The sequence below is a fragment of the Mercurialis annua genome, linkage group LG5, assembly GCF_937616625.2.
Source record: "Mercurialis annua linkage group LG5, ddMerAnnu1.2, whole genome shotgun sequence".
Taxonomy (NCBI): Eukaryota; Viridiplantae; Streptophyta; class Magnoliopsida; order Malpighiales; family Euphorbiaceae; genus Mercurialis; species Mercurialis annua.
Genome location: NC_065574.1, coordinates 309,277 through 329,091, shown reverse-complemented (window position 1 = coordinate 329,091; position 19,815 = coordinate 309,277). Strand labels below are relative to the sequence as shown.

At 33.9% G+C, this 19,815-nt stretch overlaps 2 protein-coding genes across 2 annotated transcripts; one reads left to right on the top strand and one right to left on the bottom strand.

The window, feature by feature from the left end:
• The first annotated feature begins 575 nt into the window (after positions 1-575).
• Positions 576-2,951, top strand: LOC126680603 (uncharacterized). The gene is made up of 3 exons (XM_050375751.1): positions 576-861; positions 934-1,203; positions 2,548-2,951. The coding sequence occupies exons 1-3, from the start codon at positions 576-578 to the stop codon at positions 2,601-2,603; spliced, it is 612 nt and encodes a 203-aa protein (XP_050231708.1). The 3' UTR covers positions 2,604-2,951.
• Positions 2,952-3,672: 721 nt separating this feature from the next.
• LOC126683417 (4-coumarate:CoA ligase 1-like) lies at positions 3,673-6,800 on the bottom strand. Its single transcript, XM_050379296.2, has 5 exons — positions 5,681-6,800; positions 4,641-4,839; positions 4,328-4,541; positions 4,141-4,243; positions 3,673-3,972 (listed from the first exon to the last, which is right to left on the bottom strand). The coding sequence occupies exons 1-5, from the start codon at positions 6,695-6,697 to the stop codon at positions 3,856-3,858; spliced, it is 1,650 nt and encodes a 549-aa protein (XP_050235253.1). The 5' UTR covers positions 6,698-6,800; the 3' UTR covers positions 3,673-3,855.
• Between the last annotated feature and the right edge of the window lie 13,015 nt (positions 6,801-19,815).

The window sequence follows — 19,815 nt, the reverse complement described above, 5'->3', positions numbered from 1 at the left end:
TAACAAAACCAATGGAGACGAATGGTAGTTTCGTAATTGCTGCTACGGCTTTAGTGAACTGGCCTTTTTTGCCCTTAAATCTCCAATCCAAAAACTACAAATTTATTAAAATACATTATAATTTTCAAAAAATTAATGATTCTGAGTGGTAATTTTTAAATTGTTATTTGGTTTAATAAAATTGTTTAAAATAACATAAATTTATACTTATTATTAACATGTACTAATAATAAGTGAATATAATTACATAATAAATTCAAAAATAATTTTTAAAATTTATTATATTAATTGTTAATATGATATTAAAGGAATTATTTTTAGCATTTTGCAAATTTTATTTTTAGATAAATTTTAATAATATAAAAACAATAAAATTACTTTTTTAAAAAATCTATTTTTAAGTGAACTAAAAGTGGTTAAAATTTTCAGCTGATTTTTATCTCTTTCAAAAAAAAGCGAATCAGATAATTTTAGTGATATATTTGATTATAAATAATATCTGTTTTACTAAAAGAATATTTAATAATTGAATTTTTATAATTGTATACAAATAAGCGTTTTCAAAAATATTTGAGATGTGCATTAATAAAAGAAGCGGGCTGAGTTCGTGGGCCTCTGATTATGTAATACCACTGAGTCATTCTTTGTTGGAGACCACAAGCACAACACAACTGAAGGTGCAGAAGAAAGAAAGTCCTCTAATGGCTGCTCAGTGTTTTTGTCCACTCGCGCCCCCGGTCAAACCATCCCCATCAACAGCTTCTCTTTCATTTCTACCCTCGCGCGCTCGCTCCCTCTCCTTCCACCGCCTCTCTACTGCCACCCTCACTTTTCGACTCAAATCCAATTCTATCCGCTGCGGTACATCTCCACTTACTTTCTACTTTTCTAATTTTTTAAATACCCACTCGTTACTTTAATTTCTTGTAACAGCTTTATCGCCGGAGTTGAAAACCACGCTGGATAAAGTGGTGACGTCCCAGAAAGTAGTTCTATTCATGAAAGGAACAAGGGAATTTCCCCAGTGTGGATTCTCAAATACAGTCGTCCAAATTCTGAATTCCATGAATGTGCCGTACGAGACGATTAATATACTGGAGAATGAAATTCTTCGTCAAGGATTAAAGGAGTATTCTAGCTGGCCTACTTTTCCTCAGCTTTATGTTGATGGTGAATTTTTTGGTGGCTGTGATATTACTGTCGGTAAGTTCACCTTTTACTTCACAATCTTGTGTTTCTGTCCGTAATTAGGATGTTAATTCCTGTAAGTTCACCTCTTAATTTCTGTGTTTATGGAGAATTTCAGTGTCAATTTGCATAGGGACTGGGCTAACCTCTCCACTTCAGCACCATCCATTAGTTTCTTTAGGTTTCAGTCTTTCAGAGGTATTTATTGGGTTTCAAGCTTGAACCCAATCATACCCGATCAACCAAGAAGTTTATTTGTTTTCTTTTTCTTCTGAAATTAGAATGTTGTGTTGTGTTGTGTTGGAACAATTTAAGCGGCAAGTAAAACAAGGTGTTCATAGATGTTTATATTGTTAGTGGTTTGAGAATGACTGTCGATCTGTACTTTTTCATTTGTACAGTAATGTCACTTTGAGGTTGGTACAATCTGTCAACCTCGGGAAGACAGGCAAAAGATAAATAAATATGCAGCCTCTGAAAGATAAATGGCTAGTGGGTTCGGAGAGAGCACGTACTATCTTTAATGTCTTGAAGTTGCTTGTGACGTTCTACAAAATGTCGAAAGAGATCTCAATGGTGTGAAATTTGTGGGATAGCTCCTTTAATTTATAATTAAGCTCATGAAGGATGTGGAGTCAATTCAGTATTTGAGTACATTAATTATGTACTTCTTATTGGAGTGTTCAAATATGGGTTATGTGGGTTATGAACGTTGGATGAGATGGTATTTTTAGTGTAACATTGACAATTTGAAATTCTTTTTGGATATGGACTAACTATAAAATGAGCTCTCAAAGTGGCTTATAGGAAAATATCTGCATGTATATCAGAGATTGGTATAAGTTGAAGTTGTGTAGGTAAATGGAAATCCCTATTTTTCCATCCACGCCTCATGACTATTAGTTTATTGAATGAAAGGTAAATGTTTCTTTTCGCTTTTCTCTAGAGTCAGTAATGCCTCTTCTTGAGAATGCTAACCTAGATAATTAGCTAAGGAGCTCCTCTAGTTTGAGCATGTCATTATATGATGGCACGTCATTTGAATAATTACTGAGATGGAGTAATGAATCCAACATGGATTCTGCATATACATAACCTAACAGGAATAAAGACATTGGATATACATTTCACCATCATTGTTTGTCTTACTATTGCTAAGTTAGAAGCTTCTTTAGTGGAGAACTAATTTTGTTTATATCAGTCTGCTAGTTTCTCCTCAATTTCTTACTGTTTGCACTAAATTTTTGCATTGACACTGTATTTGCCTACTCAATTTGAGTAGATAAAGTATCACATACAAATTTATCATGTTATCTACTTAAGTTGTTGATGTTCTGAACTCAGTTTAATTGAATGCAGATGCATACAAGAGCGGAGAGTTGCAAGAGTCATTGGAGAAAGCAATGTGCTCGTGAATCTAAGAATTGTTGAAGGTTGTTTCTTTGTTCACTTGGTAAAATTGGTTGTGATGTAATTGTTTGTTGTTTAAAGACAATCTTTTTATATCAATGTTGGTAAGCCGGTAACTTAACTCTTCATAATGATTTTACAGTTATTGGGATGCATTTTTGGCAGGAGAGCTCCTAGCAGTAGTCTAGCTGTAGATTTCCCCCTCAAAATGCTCAAACAAATGGCTGTTAAAATTCTTTGATGGAACTGTAACCAAGGGCTTTTAAAAAAGTGTTGTTAAGTATGGTAATTGAACAAATAATGACTGATTACATATCTTTGAAGTTATATCTGTATATCAGTTCTTATGGTAATTGATCAAATAATGTCTATTCGAGTTTGCACATTAAGATACTCTATTCGACAGGTTCGGGAGTCTAATCGATTTTAATTATTATTATTTTTATTTTATACTCTTATTTTTCTATTACAATTGTATATATATATATACATATATCTTAGTCAGGGCGAGCTCTATTTTCAACTATGCTACTATACCCTATCTTAAAATAAAATTTGATGAATTTATAGTTTGTCGGTTCTACTCGGCTTGATTATAATCAGGATACTCAAATTCGAGCAGGTTCAGATATTTTTTTATATTTATATCTTTAATAGACATCATTAGTCATTTAGTTGTGAGAGGTTGATACGTGCATATTTTACCTTTTTAGGATTATATATATTTTTATTACTATTGTTATTTTTCTACTATTTTTTTTAAAATTTATTATATAGATATATTTGTTCAATTGAGTTTGGAATCAAGCCTAATCTCTTAGAATAATATTTTTAATCGATTATTATGTTTCAAAATTTTAGACTCGGACCAAGATCAAATTTGATAGTTTTTTTGACTCGATTCGGTTTGATTACATTTCTTATCATTCAGGATACTCAGAGTGGAAATTGGAGTAGGTGTGAGTTTATTCTTTTATAGTTTGGTTGTGAGAGGTCCATATGAGCATATTTTCAGCAGAACATATCCATGAGAAAAATCCATTTCAACACGAAAGTAGTTAAGAAGAAGTACAATGACAAGCCAATAAGAGAAATTTCATCCTCAAAGTTATAAAAGAAGGAACATACATAAATATATGCTTGTATTTGCTTGCACAAGCATAGCATTTATCTAGAGTATATATACTATTATTTATGATCAACATTCTGTACTAGTCTCAGCATAAGTTTATAGTAAATAGTAAGACAAGCTGATGTTTATTGAATTCCAGCTCCCAATTTCTCCCTCAGGTTTTTCCTTAATATTTTTCCAGATGGTGCCTTTGGAATTGCTTCTGTGAAGAACACGCGATTTAATCTTTTGTAAAACACCACCTGCATCATCATTCGTCACTTTAAGTTAGTAAGAGTGTATCTAAGTCCGAGTTACTTAGAGACAGTTGCTTGAAATATACTCAAAGTGGACTTGAGTTTTGAGTTCAAGCTATTCAAATTAATTCTCGAGTCGAATTAAAACAATAGCTTTATAATCTGAGAATTTACCTGTTTGGAAATGTACTTCTTGATGTCGTCCTCTGTGATATCGGACTTGTCGGATCTAACTACAAATGCAACCGGCACTTCTCCAGCACTATCATCTTTCATTCTAATGGTTACAAAATTAATTATGTTAAGTGAAAATACATAGCTGAAGAAAACTTGTATACTTATTTCAGGATGCAACACTTACCCAACAACAGCAGCATCAGAAATGTCAGGATGAGCCAGCAACATTGCCTCAAGCTCTGCAGGAGCAACCTGATACCCTTTATACTTAATCAATTCCTTCAATCTATCAACAATGAAGAGCTCATCATCATCATCAATGTACCCAATATCCCCTGTGTGTAACCATCCCTGTTTGTCTATAGTTCTTGCTGTTGCCTCAGGGTCATTCAGATATCCTGAAACATTTCAAAACGGCATACTCATCTTTAAAACGCTGTCACTTTTGATTGAATTGGAGTTACAATATAATATGTCAAATCGAAGCTAAATTATACCTTTCATGATTTGATCTCCACGAATGCAAATTTCTCCAGGCTTGTTTCTTGGTAAAGAGTCACCAGTTTCAGGATCGACAATCTTCATCTCGGCATTCCTGACGACAGTACCGCATGCGCCTGCTTTTATGTCAAATGGTTCTTTTGCAAATGCCAAGCACATAGCTAGCACTGGTCCAGCCTCTGTCATCCCATATCCCTGTATATATACCACATATACCATCAGAACATATTTTAGTGTTTTTATCGAATTAACTCTGACTAGTTAAATCTGTTCGATGTCATATTTTAATTAATTCAATTAAGTCAATGCGATTAAAGTAATTCGGCTTTTATTAACCGAACCGACTGCTTGTATTTTTATTAACACCATCATCTATTATTTTCTGTTTGTCCAAATCTTAGTTGTATTTGAATGACCCTACGTCATTATATACATTCTTTTGGCTCCACTTATTTGTATGAACACTACAGCCTGCTAAATGGAGGACGAAAAGGACACAAAGAAGTCGAGTCTCTTCCATAAAATCAGTCATACTTCATTCAAATTTTTAAAATATTAATAAAAAAATTTAAATTAATTATAGAGTACAAGGTTTTTTTGATAATTTGATTAAGAATATATTGAAAAATGACAAATTATAGAAACCAAACACTGTAATTTTTACCTGTCTGTCAGTTATATATATATATATACTGTCAGCTTGGTTCAAGCTATACCAACTGCATCTATCTAAAATAAATAAATACTTAATTCGATTGATTGGGAATTTCACCTACAAATTTTAGCATTTAAATGGTTCATAAAGATTCTTCTCAAAAAAGGGTTCAAAAAGATACTAGTATTTAAGATGACGTGTCTTACTATAGATAATTCGCCATTATATTTTGGTTTTGAATTCACATTTAGATTTTCTTTTTCCTATTAAAGTTAAAGAAATAAACCTATGTATTTGCTTCCCTTTTTATTTATAAGGTTGTATTTTAAGATATTGAATAAAAAGCTGTTTTTGGTAACAAAAGAAGTAAGAAACAAATACCTGACCAAGCACAGCTTTAGGAAACTTAGCCCGAACAGTATCTTCAAGCTCCTTACCAAGAGGTGCCGCTCCAGATTTCAACATTCTTATGGACGATAAATCATAGTTATCGGTTTCCGGCGACTTAGCGATGGCCAAAACAATCGGCGGGACAATCGGAGCAACACTCACCTTATATTTCTCTATCAACTGCAACAGCAGATTGATATCAAACTTGGGCATAATCAAAATGGCACCTCCAACTCTCAGTCCACCCAACATTATTGAATTCAATGCATAAATATGAAACATCGGCAAAACGCACAAGATCACATCTTCGCTATGAAAATACAAATTCGGATTCTCTCCGTCAACTTGTTGAGCTACACTAGTAACCAATCCTTTATGCGTTAACAGCACTCCTTTCGGCAAACCTGTCGTGCCCGACGAGTACGGCAGAGCCACAGCGTCTTCCGGGGCAATATCAACCTCCGGCAAGTCATTCTCGTCGGCCTGAGCTAACTCAGAGAAATGAAAACACCCTTCAGGAGCTGAGTCTATACAGAAAATTTTCATATGATGATCAGCAGCCAAATCTTTGAGTTTGTCTACGTAAGCAGCATGTGTAATTATGATCTTAGTATTTGAGGCCTTGGCTTGCTTAGCTATCTCTGCAGACGTAAACAAAGGATTCGCAGCAGTAGCAATGGCGCCGCGGAACGAAGCTCCGAGAAAAGAGAGAACAAACTGAGGACAGTTATGGAGTAAGATCATGATAACCTCGCCTTGTTGAATACCAAACTTGTTGAGTCCTGAGGCAACTCTGCGCGAAGTGATCTCAACTTCTTGGTATGTTAGAATGTCCCCCGTGGCGCCATTGATCAAGCAAGGTTTGGAAGCGTAGTTGGAGATGTTTTGGAAGATGTATGAATGCAGAGGAAGATTCTTGGGGATGAAGATATCAGGAAGCCTGGAGCGGAAGATTATTTCAGAGCCCTGAACCTTTATTTCTTGACTGCTGTTGTTGTTGTTCTCCATTGTTAATTCTTAAAAGCTAGAGTTAGGCAACAAAGATTATGGAGAGATGATTCAAATGAGGGACTCTGTAATGAAGAAGTGAGCGCCCCCTGAGAAATGAAGAGGGAAAATGGGTGGTGCTCATATAGAATAGAATGAAGATGGTTGGTGAAAGGCTAAAATGGGAATTATGGAGATGTTTTAGGGGTCAAATGGGTACATGCTTTGAAAAGTATGAAGGTGGGTTTGGTGACTTGTAGTGGAGTTGGGTTGGTGAGAATGGATTACCTTTTGGTATGTGGGACCCATTTGGTTTGGTTGTCAAAGATTAATCAGGTTGACTTATTATGATTACATGAAAGGTGAAAATAGTGATTTGGTGGCTATCTTTTTTTTTCTTTAACCAAATTTACTCTCACTAATTCAAAAAATCACTACACTATCACATTTTTTTACGATATAGTCTCTCTACTAAAAAAAGATGCTCATCTTAGACTCTTACATTATCAATTGAGTCTTCCCACCTATTTCCATTCATTTTCGTTAGAGATGAACTCAATATGTAATTGCATGGATATGAATGTATAAAAGAATTTAATTTGGATAAATTAATAATGTAAGGATCCAATATGAATGCTTTTTAATATATGATAGTACATGAACTTAAATATGCGCTAAGCCAATTAAATTCAAGCTGAATGGAACTCGATCTATAAATATTTAAAAATTTAATTAAATATTAATATTTCTGTAATATGTTGGATATATTTGCTAATTAAACATGTTTGATTGAGCTTTTAATGCTTTGAGATATTTTAAAAGAATTTTTAGTAAAAAAATCAAAAAGTCAGAGAATATTATTATTACAACAATAATTTAATATAAATTGCTGATTAATGTATAATATAAGTGTGAAATTCATGTATAATAATTCATTTTACGTGCAATGTTTATATTCTATGATTTTTAAAAATTAAACTCCAAAAATTACTTAATAGAGACAAATTATATGTTCAATATATATTATGAGACTTGTAATTACTAATTAGTGGGTAAATACCATAATGTTGAACCGTAACAAATAGACGATGATAATTATATTTGTTTCATTCACGTTATGTGTTTGGAAAATAGTTTTTTGAGAAAAAAGACATATCAACTGTTGATGATTAATAATAAGATAAATGATTGACTAATATATATTTGGCTTAGGTAAATAAATAAAATACATTGAGAAAATTGGTTTATTTTTTTTTTCCAGAGAAAATTGGTTTAATTGTGTTATGTTGTGTATACTCTATATATTACCTACCACCGGTCCATTTGTTTGAGTTGGCAAATTTTGTGATCCTCCTTCAACCGCTGCCCTTCACCAACTACAACAACGTATGTGGCAACCATTTGGAAGGTGGATAATAACATTTATTTTCCTTCTATTTTTTTAAAACATTTTGGAAGACAAATTCTTAAAAATAAGTTAAGAAGGTATTTTATTGTTATCAATTACATTGTTCATCGTTTTTATTTAATGCACGACTGCAACCTGTTTCAATTATTAATAGATCACAAGATATGATTTAATTTGAGTGAAGCGTGAATGTAGCTACACTTTAGCAATGTAATTAAATTGTAGTATATGTTGGCTACAACATCGTGCTTGTTGGAGTTGGTGGGTGGGAGTCCATGAAATGAAACAACTCCAATTTGTAATTTGTAATTTATAATTTATAATTGAAGCCTGTTCAAAATAAAAGACAAGAGTTGCAGTAGGTATATAGCTACACTTTCAAACACATCAAATATGAAAATATTCAACGCCACTCTTCCCAAATTTCCATATTTTATTTCTTTTCTCTAATTTAAACGTTTTACACTCTTAAGCCATCTTCAACCATCTAATATAAGTACTTATCCACCTAAAACATTATTTTTTTACACTAGTTAAATATTGTTTATTAATGACCTATAACTCAAATGGTAGAAGTGTTGCGCAGTAAATGGTTAGGTCGTTATATTTCGTATGATCATAGCGACAAATATTATTCTATTTGTTTTGTTATATGGTGAACAAATAAAAAAATATTAATTTTTATAAAAGGTATATATATATATATATACTATATCTAAAAGCACGAATGAGGAGGGATAGGCAAATTTATGTTAATATCCTTAATACTATTAAAATTATTATTCAATAATAACTATTCTACCTAAATATTAGTTGATTGAAACTACTTTTAATACGATTAAAATATTCACCTATTTTATAGAATTTTATACCATATCTACAACGATAAGCTTTTGAGTAATTAAAAAAGGGCTTATTAGGTGTTTACCTAAAATAAGAAAATAATAGGAAATATTACTTCAGTGTGGAAAAGATATTAAAAATACCTCATGATTTTTGTCTAATTATTTTTATACTCTCCGTGTCAAAATATTCAGAATTTTACTCTCATATAACTGACAGCCTCTCTCCTCTCTCCTCTCTCCTCTCTCCTCTCTCCCTTCTCTTTCTCTCTCTGGTTCTCTTTTCTCCATTTTTGTTCTCTCCTTCTTCATTATTTCTCCGCCATCACCTCCGACATCGCTCCGACATTGCTCCGACATCGCCTCCATCATCGCTCTGCCATCGCCTCCGCCGTCGTTCCGCCATCGCCTCCGCCGTCGTTCCACTATTATTTGAGATTTAAATTATCGATTCTGTAATTTTTATGGTTTATTTTAACTTACAGACTTAAAAAATATCGATCTTGCAATTTTTCAGTTTTCAGATCTAAAAATCTGTAGAAAAAAACGATTTTCATTTGAAAAAAATAATTTTCTGCAAAAAAAATGATTTTCTGTGAAAAAACAGTGTCTGATTATCATATCATTATCACTACATTATCATGTTGTTATCATAATACTGCAGAAAATAAAAAAAATTCCATGAAAATAATGTTTGATTATCATATTGCTATCATAACATTATCATGACATACTTTGTCATAACAGTATATTATCATAACATTATCATGGCGTATTTTATCATAACAATATATTATCATAACATTATCATGACCTACTTTATCATAATAATATATTATCATAACATTATCATAACGTATTTTATCATAACATTTTATTATACCTTATCATATTATTATCAAACGGTATCATATTATTATCATCAAATTTATCATACTATTATAATAACATTATTTATCTTTTATCATAACTATATCATACTATTATCATAATATTATCATGACGTACTTTTATCATAACTGTATCATAATTTTTTATCATAAACTTATCATAACATTATCACAATATACTTTATCATAACAGTATCAAAAAATATTATCATAACATTATCATGACGTATTTTATCATAACTATATCATAACTTTATCATACTATTATCATAATCTTATCATATTATTATCATAATCGTATAATATTATGATATTGATATGATAACGTTAATGGTATAGATATGCTAACGTTAGTGATACCGAAAGCAATTTTTTCAGATCTGAGCGTTAAAATAACTCGTAATAATCACCACGAGTTAAGAAAAAAATTGCTAAAATTTGATATAGAAGAGCGGCGGATTTGCGGCGAAACGACTGCAGATCGGTGAAGGATTGACGAGCGACGAAAAATAAAGATAGAGAAGAAAAAGAGGAAAAAAAAGAAGAAGAAGAAGAAGAAGAAGAAGAAGAGGAGGAGGAGCAGTAACTGCTCTGAGAGTATAAAAATAAATTATAAAAGAGAGGGAGTAAAAACTTAAATTAAACAGGTAGTTATATTAAAAAAAGCCACGTCAGAGTAAAAACAGAAATAAAAAAAAAACGGGAAGTATTTTCCATATCTTTTTTTTTGGTGAGGTAATCTTTACAATTATTTTAAAAAATGGAGTGTTTTTCCTAATTTTCTCATTAAAAAATTTCCTACTACAACTTAAACAATTAGTAAATTGGTAATAATAGCAAATATATTCAATAGCAGCGAATCTAAAGTATAATAACTTTGTTATGTAGATTTTATACTTCTACTTAAATAAAAAATATTTTTGTGATCATAAAAAAATAAAAAATAAAACAGAAATTAAAAAAATAGTAAAATAAAATATATCAAATTTAGAATATTATTTTTATTTATATGAATTAAACATAATTTATTGTATTTAACCACATAAGCTGAGAAGTTGAAAAACAAACGGTTTTTCGATTTGCCAAAAGGTAAATGTTGATGCCTGTTTTTACCAAAATTTTAAAGTTAGTATTGTAATTGCAAATTACGCTAAAGTTCGTGATTTATTTGCAAACGTGCCAAATTATATATATGGCAAAGACAAATATTCATTATGTCAGTATACATGTTCTTTCCGGCTTCCAATTCAGCAAAATTGTCCTGAAAAATAATCGGTGTATCGACTTCCAAAAGTGCAAAGTTCATTATCAAGTTTAAAAATTTATGTTGTAATTGCAAATTAGGTCAACATTAGTGTATGAATTTGTATTTAACCCATTACATAATTATAAATAAATATTATTGATGTTAATTGATTTTAAAAATTAATGAATAGAAGTATCAAATTTGTTTGTAATGAAAATTCTAATTTTATTATTATTTATAAATAAAATATATTACTATAATTATAATAAATTTAATTAATATGATAAATTGACGAGTCACGTTATGAGTTACGTGTGTAATACATAACATGAAACTAATATATATATATATATTGGAATAAATTGGTAGTACAATAATGTTTAGTGTTAGAATGCCTTTAGCCTTAGGTGAATACATTTTTTCTTCAAAAATATCACCAGTAAAGGAAAAAATAATTTTCTATTTCGAGAGAAATATATCATGAACTTTCTTTGAATAACTACTTATTTTTTGTCTTTATATTGAAATTTATTTTTTTAAATATAAAAAAATTCAATTCCATATTCTACTTAATAATTAAAAAAATGATATTTATTAAAATGATGGCAATCTTGTAAATTTATTTATTACTTATTTACACATTTGAATAGTAATGTTACTAGATTGCCATCATTTTAATAACGTGTCTTGTCCATAGATGACGTGGTGGACTGAGTTTATCTAAAAAAAATTCTAAAACATGTTATTGGTTCTTCAACATTAGGTAGTTGGTGTTATGAATATTTCCAATTGTTTGTGATTATAAAAAATTTGCTGGTGTTATGAATATTCCCAATTGTTTGTGATTATAAAAAAATCAAATGTTTGGCTAATTTAATTTTAGCTAAACCGATCGGTTATTAATCGGTTCAATTCATTAAATAAAATAGTTGGTTTTGTGTTTCTGACTATGGCCGTCTACTTTGACAATCATCTTTTAGTGAACAAACAAACCTAAAACACCTCCCCCTTCTCAGTACCTAAGAACTTTTGGTTTAAAAAATGTTGACTTTGACATCCAAATGAAATTAGAATTGGAAAAATTATACCCAAGATAGTATTATTAATGGAGAAACAATATCACCATTTTTGTTCAATAAAATGCCAAAATATATATTGACTCATTCCATATTAGAAATAATCGCAGAAAATCTTTTAATAACACGGATTCCTATTTCTTAATGATATGCTAATAATTACCCATATCCCCTGAATTTTAGGGGTACGGGCGCTAAATCTCCTAATGTTTAAAAACGGGCGCTAAACTCCCTAATCTTTGTGGCGGCGCTCACAAAACCCCCTGAGTGAAAAATTCGGCGATTTTTGCGGTTTTTGTCGACGTGGCACCTGATTTCTCAGCCAGACACCAACTGGCGGCGCATGTCCCCCCGGCACGCATGTCTGACATCTGCTGCCTGTGTAAGAATTTGTCAGTTGATTTTTTTATAAAAAAATAAAAAATTAAATGAAAAGTAACCGCGGTAAGTTTTATTTTTCTCTCTCTTACTTTTCCTTTTCCCCTCTCTCTCCCCCTCAGTTCCGTTTCATTTTATTTTCTTTTCAAATATTTTCTCCTCTCTTCGTCTTCTTCATTCATCCCACTGAGACTGACCTAGGCTGTGATCCTTTCCCATTTTTCTTTCATTTTTTCTCATTTTTCTTTCATTGTTTCCCATTCTTCCTCCATTGTTCAACATTGTTTCTCATTTACCGAAAAAGAGCACCTTTGTAAAAAATATAAGAAAATTCGCTGAAAAATCTAATAAAAAGAGAACATTACATCTGTAACAAAAAAGAAGAAAGTGATCAAGGGAGTAGTTGAAGATTGTTTTTGATAAAGGTAAGAAATTTAAACTTACTTGCAATTTGATTTTTTTGTGGGTTGGTTAGAAATTTTAACTCCACTAACATGGTTTACAGGTTTTTAGTTTGTGTGGCTGCAAAAAAAATGAAGAGAAAGGGATTCAGAAAAGGAAAAGAAAAAGAAAAGACTTAGTCCAGAAGAGGGACTCTTGGAACTCCTCGGTATGGCTTGATGGATAGTTCCAGCAGCGATGATGTTGTTGAAGGTATGCTTGTAGTCTATTTTATAGGACATTTGTGCTAAGAAATTGGCAGAGTTGATGACTGTTAAAGTTGATAAATTTGTAGGACCACTTAATTAGAAACATGTCAAATTGTTTTTTTTAGAGATAAATTGGTTGATTGCTTTGGGTCCATTTCTTTTTAGCTTTGTATGCTTTTTAAATAATAGAATATGCTTTGTATGCTTGGTGATTGTGATAGTTGAGTTTTTAATATGTCTTTATGTGTTGGAACTGCTGTTTTAGACAATTAAAGTATTGTTGTTTGTGTACTTAATGATGGTTGTTGTTCGTTGGTTGGTTGGTTTGTTGGTTGAATTTAGTGTTGCCTTTTTTTTGTTTTTTTTGTTTCCCCTGCAGATATAAATTGTTTTACCATCAACTTACACATTGGTGGGGAACTTAGGGAGTGGGGATATCATAACGGGAAAGTGAAGTGTGGGGTATGTAACCTTGATGTCATTAGAATGGCTAAGTTTGATAAATGGGTGGCAAAACTGTTACCCAAGAAGCTTGTTGACTATCATTGGAAAGAGACAGCCGTAGAATATAACGAGGGGATAAAACCAATTAGCCATGAGGAGGATTTTATGGAAATGGCCAGGACTGGGGCAAAGGCGGGGACTGCTGAGGTTTACGTTAGGAAGTACTCCGTTGGGGATGTTAGGAAATTAAAGCCTAAGAAAAGTCCTAGTCCTCCTCCTCCATCAGCAGTTGTCTTAGAGGAAATTAAAGAAGTGAAGGACAGTTTCATCTATCCTAGACTGGGCCTAGTGTTGAGTTAGTAAAATTGGGCGAAGCATGGGGATCGTGGCTTCAGGAAAAAGGTGCCAGGTGCGATCAGAATGGTACAAAGTCAGGGACCAGGGGTGAAAACTCCAGGGAGCCAGGGGCCATGGTTGAGAACAAGGTCAGCAAGTCAAGGGCCACTAATGATTCAAGGTGAATGAGAACTTGAACCCCCCCTGCGTACACACATGTTGGTGAATCAGCGGTTCGACAGTGGATGAAAAACAGTATGAAAGATCTGATTAGGGCGGGGCGTAGTGAGGGGCAAAATATAACTGAGAGGTTTGAGAAGGGGCAAAATGAGGGGCTGAACGAGGGGGAAAATCAAAATCTGAATGAGGGGCTAAATGAGGGAGAAAATCAAAATCTGAATGAGGGGCTAAATGTGGGAGAAAATCAAAATATGAATGAGGGGCTAAATGAGGAGCTGAACGAGGGGCAGAAAGATAGGGTGAGTGAGGGCCAAAATGAGGGGCCAAACGACGACGAGCATGGGCAGATGGGAATAGATGAGGTTAGTGAGGGGCTTTATGATGGGTTACCTGCTACTAATGGAATGTGGAACGAAGGGGACCTTGGTGAGGTCAATCAATAAGTTAATCAGGGGGGCCCTGCTGGTGATGAGCAATGGGAACTTGAGAGGCCAAGTCAGGTTGAGGACCAGTGGCAAAAATATGAAAACTTCGATGAGTTGTTAGATGGCCTTTCAGCTGAGCTTCGGGAACTATTCGAATTGCCCAGTGTAAGAGAGAAGGATGTTCATGAGGGGAAGAATGTGGCAGATGAGGGGGCTGTAAATGAAGAGCAGAATGTGCTGGAGGCTGGGGCTGTAAATAAAGAGTAGAATGTGCCGAAGGATGGGGCTGTGGATGCAGAACAGACTGTGCAAGAGGAAGGGGGGGCTTGTGGATGCAGAGCATAATGTGCAAGATGAGGGGGGCTTGTGGATGCAGAACAGAGTGTGCAAGAGGAGGGGGGCCTGTGGATGCAGAGCATAATGTGCAAGATAAGGGGGGGCCTGTGGATGCAGAACAGACTGTGCAAGAGGAGGGGGGGCCTATGGATGATGCATTTGACCCCAATCTTGGTGATTACATAGTTGACCCCGATTACGATGTATGGGATGATGACGAAGATCTCTTGACAGAGCTGAGATCAACAGGCCAACTAGACAGAGAGTCATCAGTTCCAGTCAATGGGGAAGAAGTTGATGTTCAATCAACACAGAGGTCTGGTGGCAGACCAATGGGTAGTACACAGGCAGAATTTGGCCCAGGTGGTGTAGAAAGAACCATAAACCCGAATTTGAATGATGCTGAGTCGGACTATATTGCATCGGATGACAACAACACAACCTCTGATTCTGATAGTCAGACTGGTAGGTGGTTTTCCAGGTTTAATGAGGAGGCTGCGAAAGCCAATCCCTCATTCACTGAAGAAATGTTGTTTGATAATAGGCACCAGTTCAAGAAGGCCTGCAGGGAGTGGGACATAATGAACAGGTATCAAGTTTGGTTCCCGTGTAATGAGAAATTAAGGGTTAGGTGCAAGTGCTATGCTAAATGTGGTTTTTTCGTCTTTGCTTCAAAACTAGCAATGTCAGATCCGGAAGACGAGACATTCCAAGTGAAGTCCTTTTTCTTGGAACACACTTGTCCTAAGAGGACAACCAACTTTCATGTCACAAGTGCGTATCTGGCAGATAGTTTTTTGGAGAAGTTCAGAAACAATCCCGACTATACCCCTGAGCAGTTTAAGGGCAAGATCCAAAGAGAGCTGAAACAGAACATCCCTATCCAGAAAGCAAGAACATCCCTAGCCACGTCGACAAAAAACGAAAAAATCGCCGAGTTTTTCACTCAGGGGATTTTGTGAGCGCCCACAAAGATCAGGGGGTTTAACGCCCGTTTTTAAACATCAGGGGGCTTAGCGCCCGTAACCCTAAAGTTCAGGGGACATAGGTGATTATTAGCCGTAGTATTTAAATACCAGTTTACAAAATTTCAAACAAATATTGTCAATTTCTTTTGAAGTTCAAGTGAACAAAGCACTTCCAATTTTTTATGTATTTTTTGATCTATCATTACTGATAACTCGCAAAATGCTGGTGAGAGTCTTGTCTAAAAATTCCAACGAAGCTTGTCTAAAATAGAGAAAAGAACCGTTAGAAGGACGCCGGAAGCGGATTTCGGGACATCGCTCCGACTGTCAAATCAGTTTAGGTAAGATTGCAAAATCGAACTAAATCATTCAACCTCTTGGAAGAACATGTGATAGGTTTTTTGGAAGAACAATTGGTACGAAAACAAGCCATGAATATAAAGCTATGGTGAATTTGAGGAATCAGACAAGGATAAAGACGAGAAAATGGACCAATGAATCTGATGAACAAAATAAGGTTGACATGTAGTAAATTTTGGTGTTAGTTAATTGCTTTTATACAAAACATTCTTTTGATTTACACGTTTTTCGGTCAATTGTTTGTGCAAGTTATTGCTTTGTTAGGAATATAGACATTGTTGGTTTTTATTTCAAGAGTTCAATGGCTACATGTCTCACATGCCAGTCCTGATTGAGTCATATGGGCATCTCATATACTTTATCGCTTTTCTTTACCAGCTTTTTAGACTTGTTTACTTTCCATCACATTATTCTATGGATTGCATGTATGATTAAGATGAGATATACCAGATAATATCCACTAAATGAATGCAATCGATAAGTCAAGTACAAGAATTTTGGTAGTCTTTATTAGACTTGGTCTTTTTACTCTGATGCACGATATTATCACCCATTAGCGAGTGAGATTGTCTAGTCAGTTTAAAAAGCATTTCCTACCTTAGCTAAATGACGACTCCATTTTTCAAAATCTAACCAAATCTGAAGTGAGCCATAAGTCTGGGCGAGCAGCTCCCCGAACCCCGCTCCATCCACAGTGGCGACTCCATTGGGGATGATCAAAGTGTTTTAAAACATTAAGAATCCAAAACGTTTTCAAAAATGTTTTTAAAAACAGTTGTCATGGACACAACCACGCGACTTGCGTCTTATCGATCGTATTCATTTACTAGACATATTTGAACCTGCTGTATTGCATTATACTTTCTCTTCTCATCGTACTCTTTATGAGTCCCTTATACCAGCCCCGATGCTCATTAGCCGATCTCATGTTCTGACTTTGAACTCCAGTGCCTAGAGAATCTTATGTGGAGTAGCATTACGCGCAATCCAGTGCCTCGGTCGTTTGCACTCGTGATTGAGGAGACATATCAAACAAATATTCGTCTGTGGAGACCTTAAAACGGTTACTACCGGAACCCATCGACTCAGCCCACATGCATTCCATCTTATACACTACCCTCTAAGGCAATACCCAACATAATACTTATGTTTTCTAAATCCATTTTAAAAAATCCAGTTTCATTCTTAGTCTTAGGTCAGGCCTAACAACTTTTATCCAGTGTGCAAAACCAGATTTTTAAAAACACCTTGTTAGGTTAGACCTAAATACCATATCCAATCAAGTAAAGTCCATTTACTAGGTTAACCCCCATATCCAGTTCCAATCAAGTAAAGTTAATTTACTTGATCAACCATCAAGGCTCAGTTTTCTAATAATTTTTTTGGTAGAATTCTTTGTCCATCTTGTCTTTGTTTGTACACCTTCCAATCAAGAGGACAAACAATTCGTACATTGACTATGTCGCTTGTCTGTTTTAGAACAACTAGAAGAGAGCTTGTAGGTACACGCCAATCTTAGCATTTCAGATGCGACAGTCTATACCAAAACTCCTTAAAAATAAACCTCGTCTAGAACCGTGTGTGTAGGAGTAATAAGGCTGGAAGGAACAATATGTATCTATGATATCAACTGTTCTACGTGCCATGTGTTAACTAACTTTACACATCATAAGCTTGCATATCATTCATTCATGTATCTGGTATGTCATGCATCACGTACTAACCCTTTGAGGATGCAGCCATTTGGAAAGTTCATCTGATTGATCTTTGGCAAAGACAAGCAGGGAGATTGATCAAGACGACTAGCCCTACCAAGTCACTATCGACTCTAGCTACTTCAATACAAATAGCCAGACAGATCAATGAGCAGCTAAGCAACTCTGCTTCCAAAAAATATTCCTATAGTAGAACTTTCAGGTCGGTCAACTCAACTAAAATGACAAAATCAACTGAGGGGATACCGGCCGCAGTAAAAGCCAGTATGGATCAGCTAAGAGGGGAGTATACAGATTCTCTCAAGAGACAGACTGATGATCTCAAAAATGGTCTAAATATCAAATTGAAATTAATTTTTGTCATAACACTCAATTTTTTTAAAAAAACAGGTTCAAACACCAAAATATGTAATTATCCTTGTTGGAAAATAACTAAAACTTTCCAGTCCTTTTCAACAAATAAAGGATTATTTCACCCCCTCAACTTGGCACGAAATATCAAAAAAGTCTAAATTCACGAATCTGGATATCTTTTATCCTATACTTTTCAAAACTGGATCTTTTTCACCCTTCTAACAAAAAAAGAGTGGGATTACCTAATTTAAAAACTTAATCCTTAATTAATTCTAATTAACATTAATTAAAATTCTAATTAATAAAAAGTTAGAGACCTTTTCTATTTGCATAATCTTCTTCCTCCTTTGATAGAAAATATTAATTAACTTATAGAGCTGTTAGCTATAAAAAGAACATCCATACAAACCAATTATTTATTGCATAGAGATGAGCGCTTTCACAAAAGTGGATCAAATTTAACTGGTGTCTCTAATTCACAACTTCAAGTACTACTGCCTGCTGCCAACCCTTGAATCCTCATTTCAATCGCATTTCATACACTTTTTTAATTATTTTAGACCAAAACATCGTTGTTGTAAAGCTCTGCCGCTAGTTTTTGCAATTGAATGTTGGGCCCCGCCGCTACATATGTTGTGGAATATCGAACAGAGGTTGGGTGGATGGATGGAGGAGAAGATGGTGATGTCGGCGGTGGTTAGGTATATGGTGAAAAAGATATATCGACGGCAGCGATGGAGAAGAAGGAGAATGGAGATGGATGATGGAAAAAGATTGTTCGACGATGGGACTTGAGAATGGAGAAAAGGAAATGGTTTTAGATCAAAGCTAAAAACGGTCCTTTTTTTATTTAATAATTGATATGTTTTTTTAAAATTTTGAAATTATAAAAAATATTAAAAAGAATTAAATGTCAAATGAAAAAAATATTAAGGACCATTTTAAATTTTTTACCATTTAATACTAGAGAATGTGGTTCGCTCTCGGATCAGGTGAGAGTGAGGGAGAGGGGATTTGATACGATTTGGACAAGTTAGGGTAATTTGGATTTTTTTATATTTAGTGCCAACTTGAGGGGTGGAATGATCCTTTGTTCCCTTTTCAACTAACAGACTTAAGTAGCAATTTGCTCTCTCAACTTGTAAACAATGAACAATTAGCATATAAATTAATTTTATAGGCAAATCAACAATTATGGTAAATTAACTCCATTTTGACAAATTAGCTTACAAGTTGAGGGGGCAGTTAAATTACAAGGCAAATTGCAAAATTAGGGATAGTTAACCATAATCATTATTTTATTATTGATTTGCCTATAAAATTAATTTATGTGTTAATCGATCATTGCTTATAAGTTGAGGGGGCAAATTGTTACTTAAGTGTAAATGTAAACTTAAATAATAGCTCACTTGATTTCAAAAAAAAAAAAATACAGCTCACTTTCTCTCACCAGTAATAACTGCCACTTAACCGAAATATTAACAAAACCCAACGTAAAGAAACCTCATTTTCATTTGCTTTACCACGCGTC

What these genes read in the sequence shown, in the direction of transcription:
- LOC126680603 (XM_050375751.1), top strand. Translation starts at nt 576, where the DNA reads ATGTGCATTAATAAAAGAAGCGGGCTGAGTTCGTGGGCCTCTGATTAT. An exon ending in ATCCAATTCTATCCGCTGCG is followed by an intron (nt 862 to 933) that starts GTACATCTCCAC and finishes TTCTTGTAACAG; the next exon opens with CTTTATCGCCGGAGTTGAAA. An exon ending in TGGCTGTGATATTACTGTCG is followed by an intron (nt 1,204 to 2,547) that starts GTAAGTTCACCT and finishes AATTGAATGCAG; the next exon opens with ATGCATACAAGAGCGGAGAG.
- LOC126683417 (XM_050379296.2), bottom strand. Translation starts at nt 6,697, where the DNA reads ATGGAGAACAACAACAACAGCAGTCAAGAAATAAAGGTTCAGGGCTCT. An exon ending in TGGAGATCAAATCATGAAAG is followed by an intron (nt 4,542 to 4,640) that starts GTATAATTTAGC and finishes GAAATGTTTCAG; the next exon opens with GATATCTGAATGACCCTGAG. An exon ending in TCTGATGCTGCTGTTGTTGG is followed by an intron (nt 4,244 to 4,327) that starts GTAAGTGTTGCA and finishes TGTAACCATTAG; the next exon opens with AATGAAAGATGATAGTGCTG.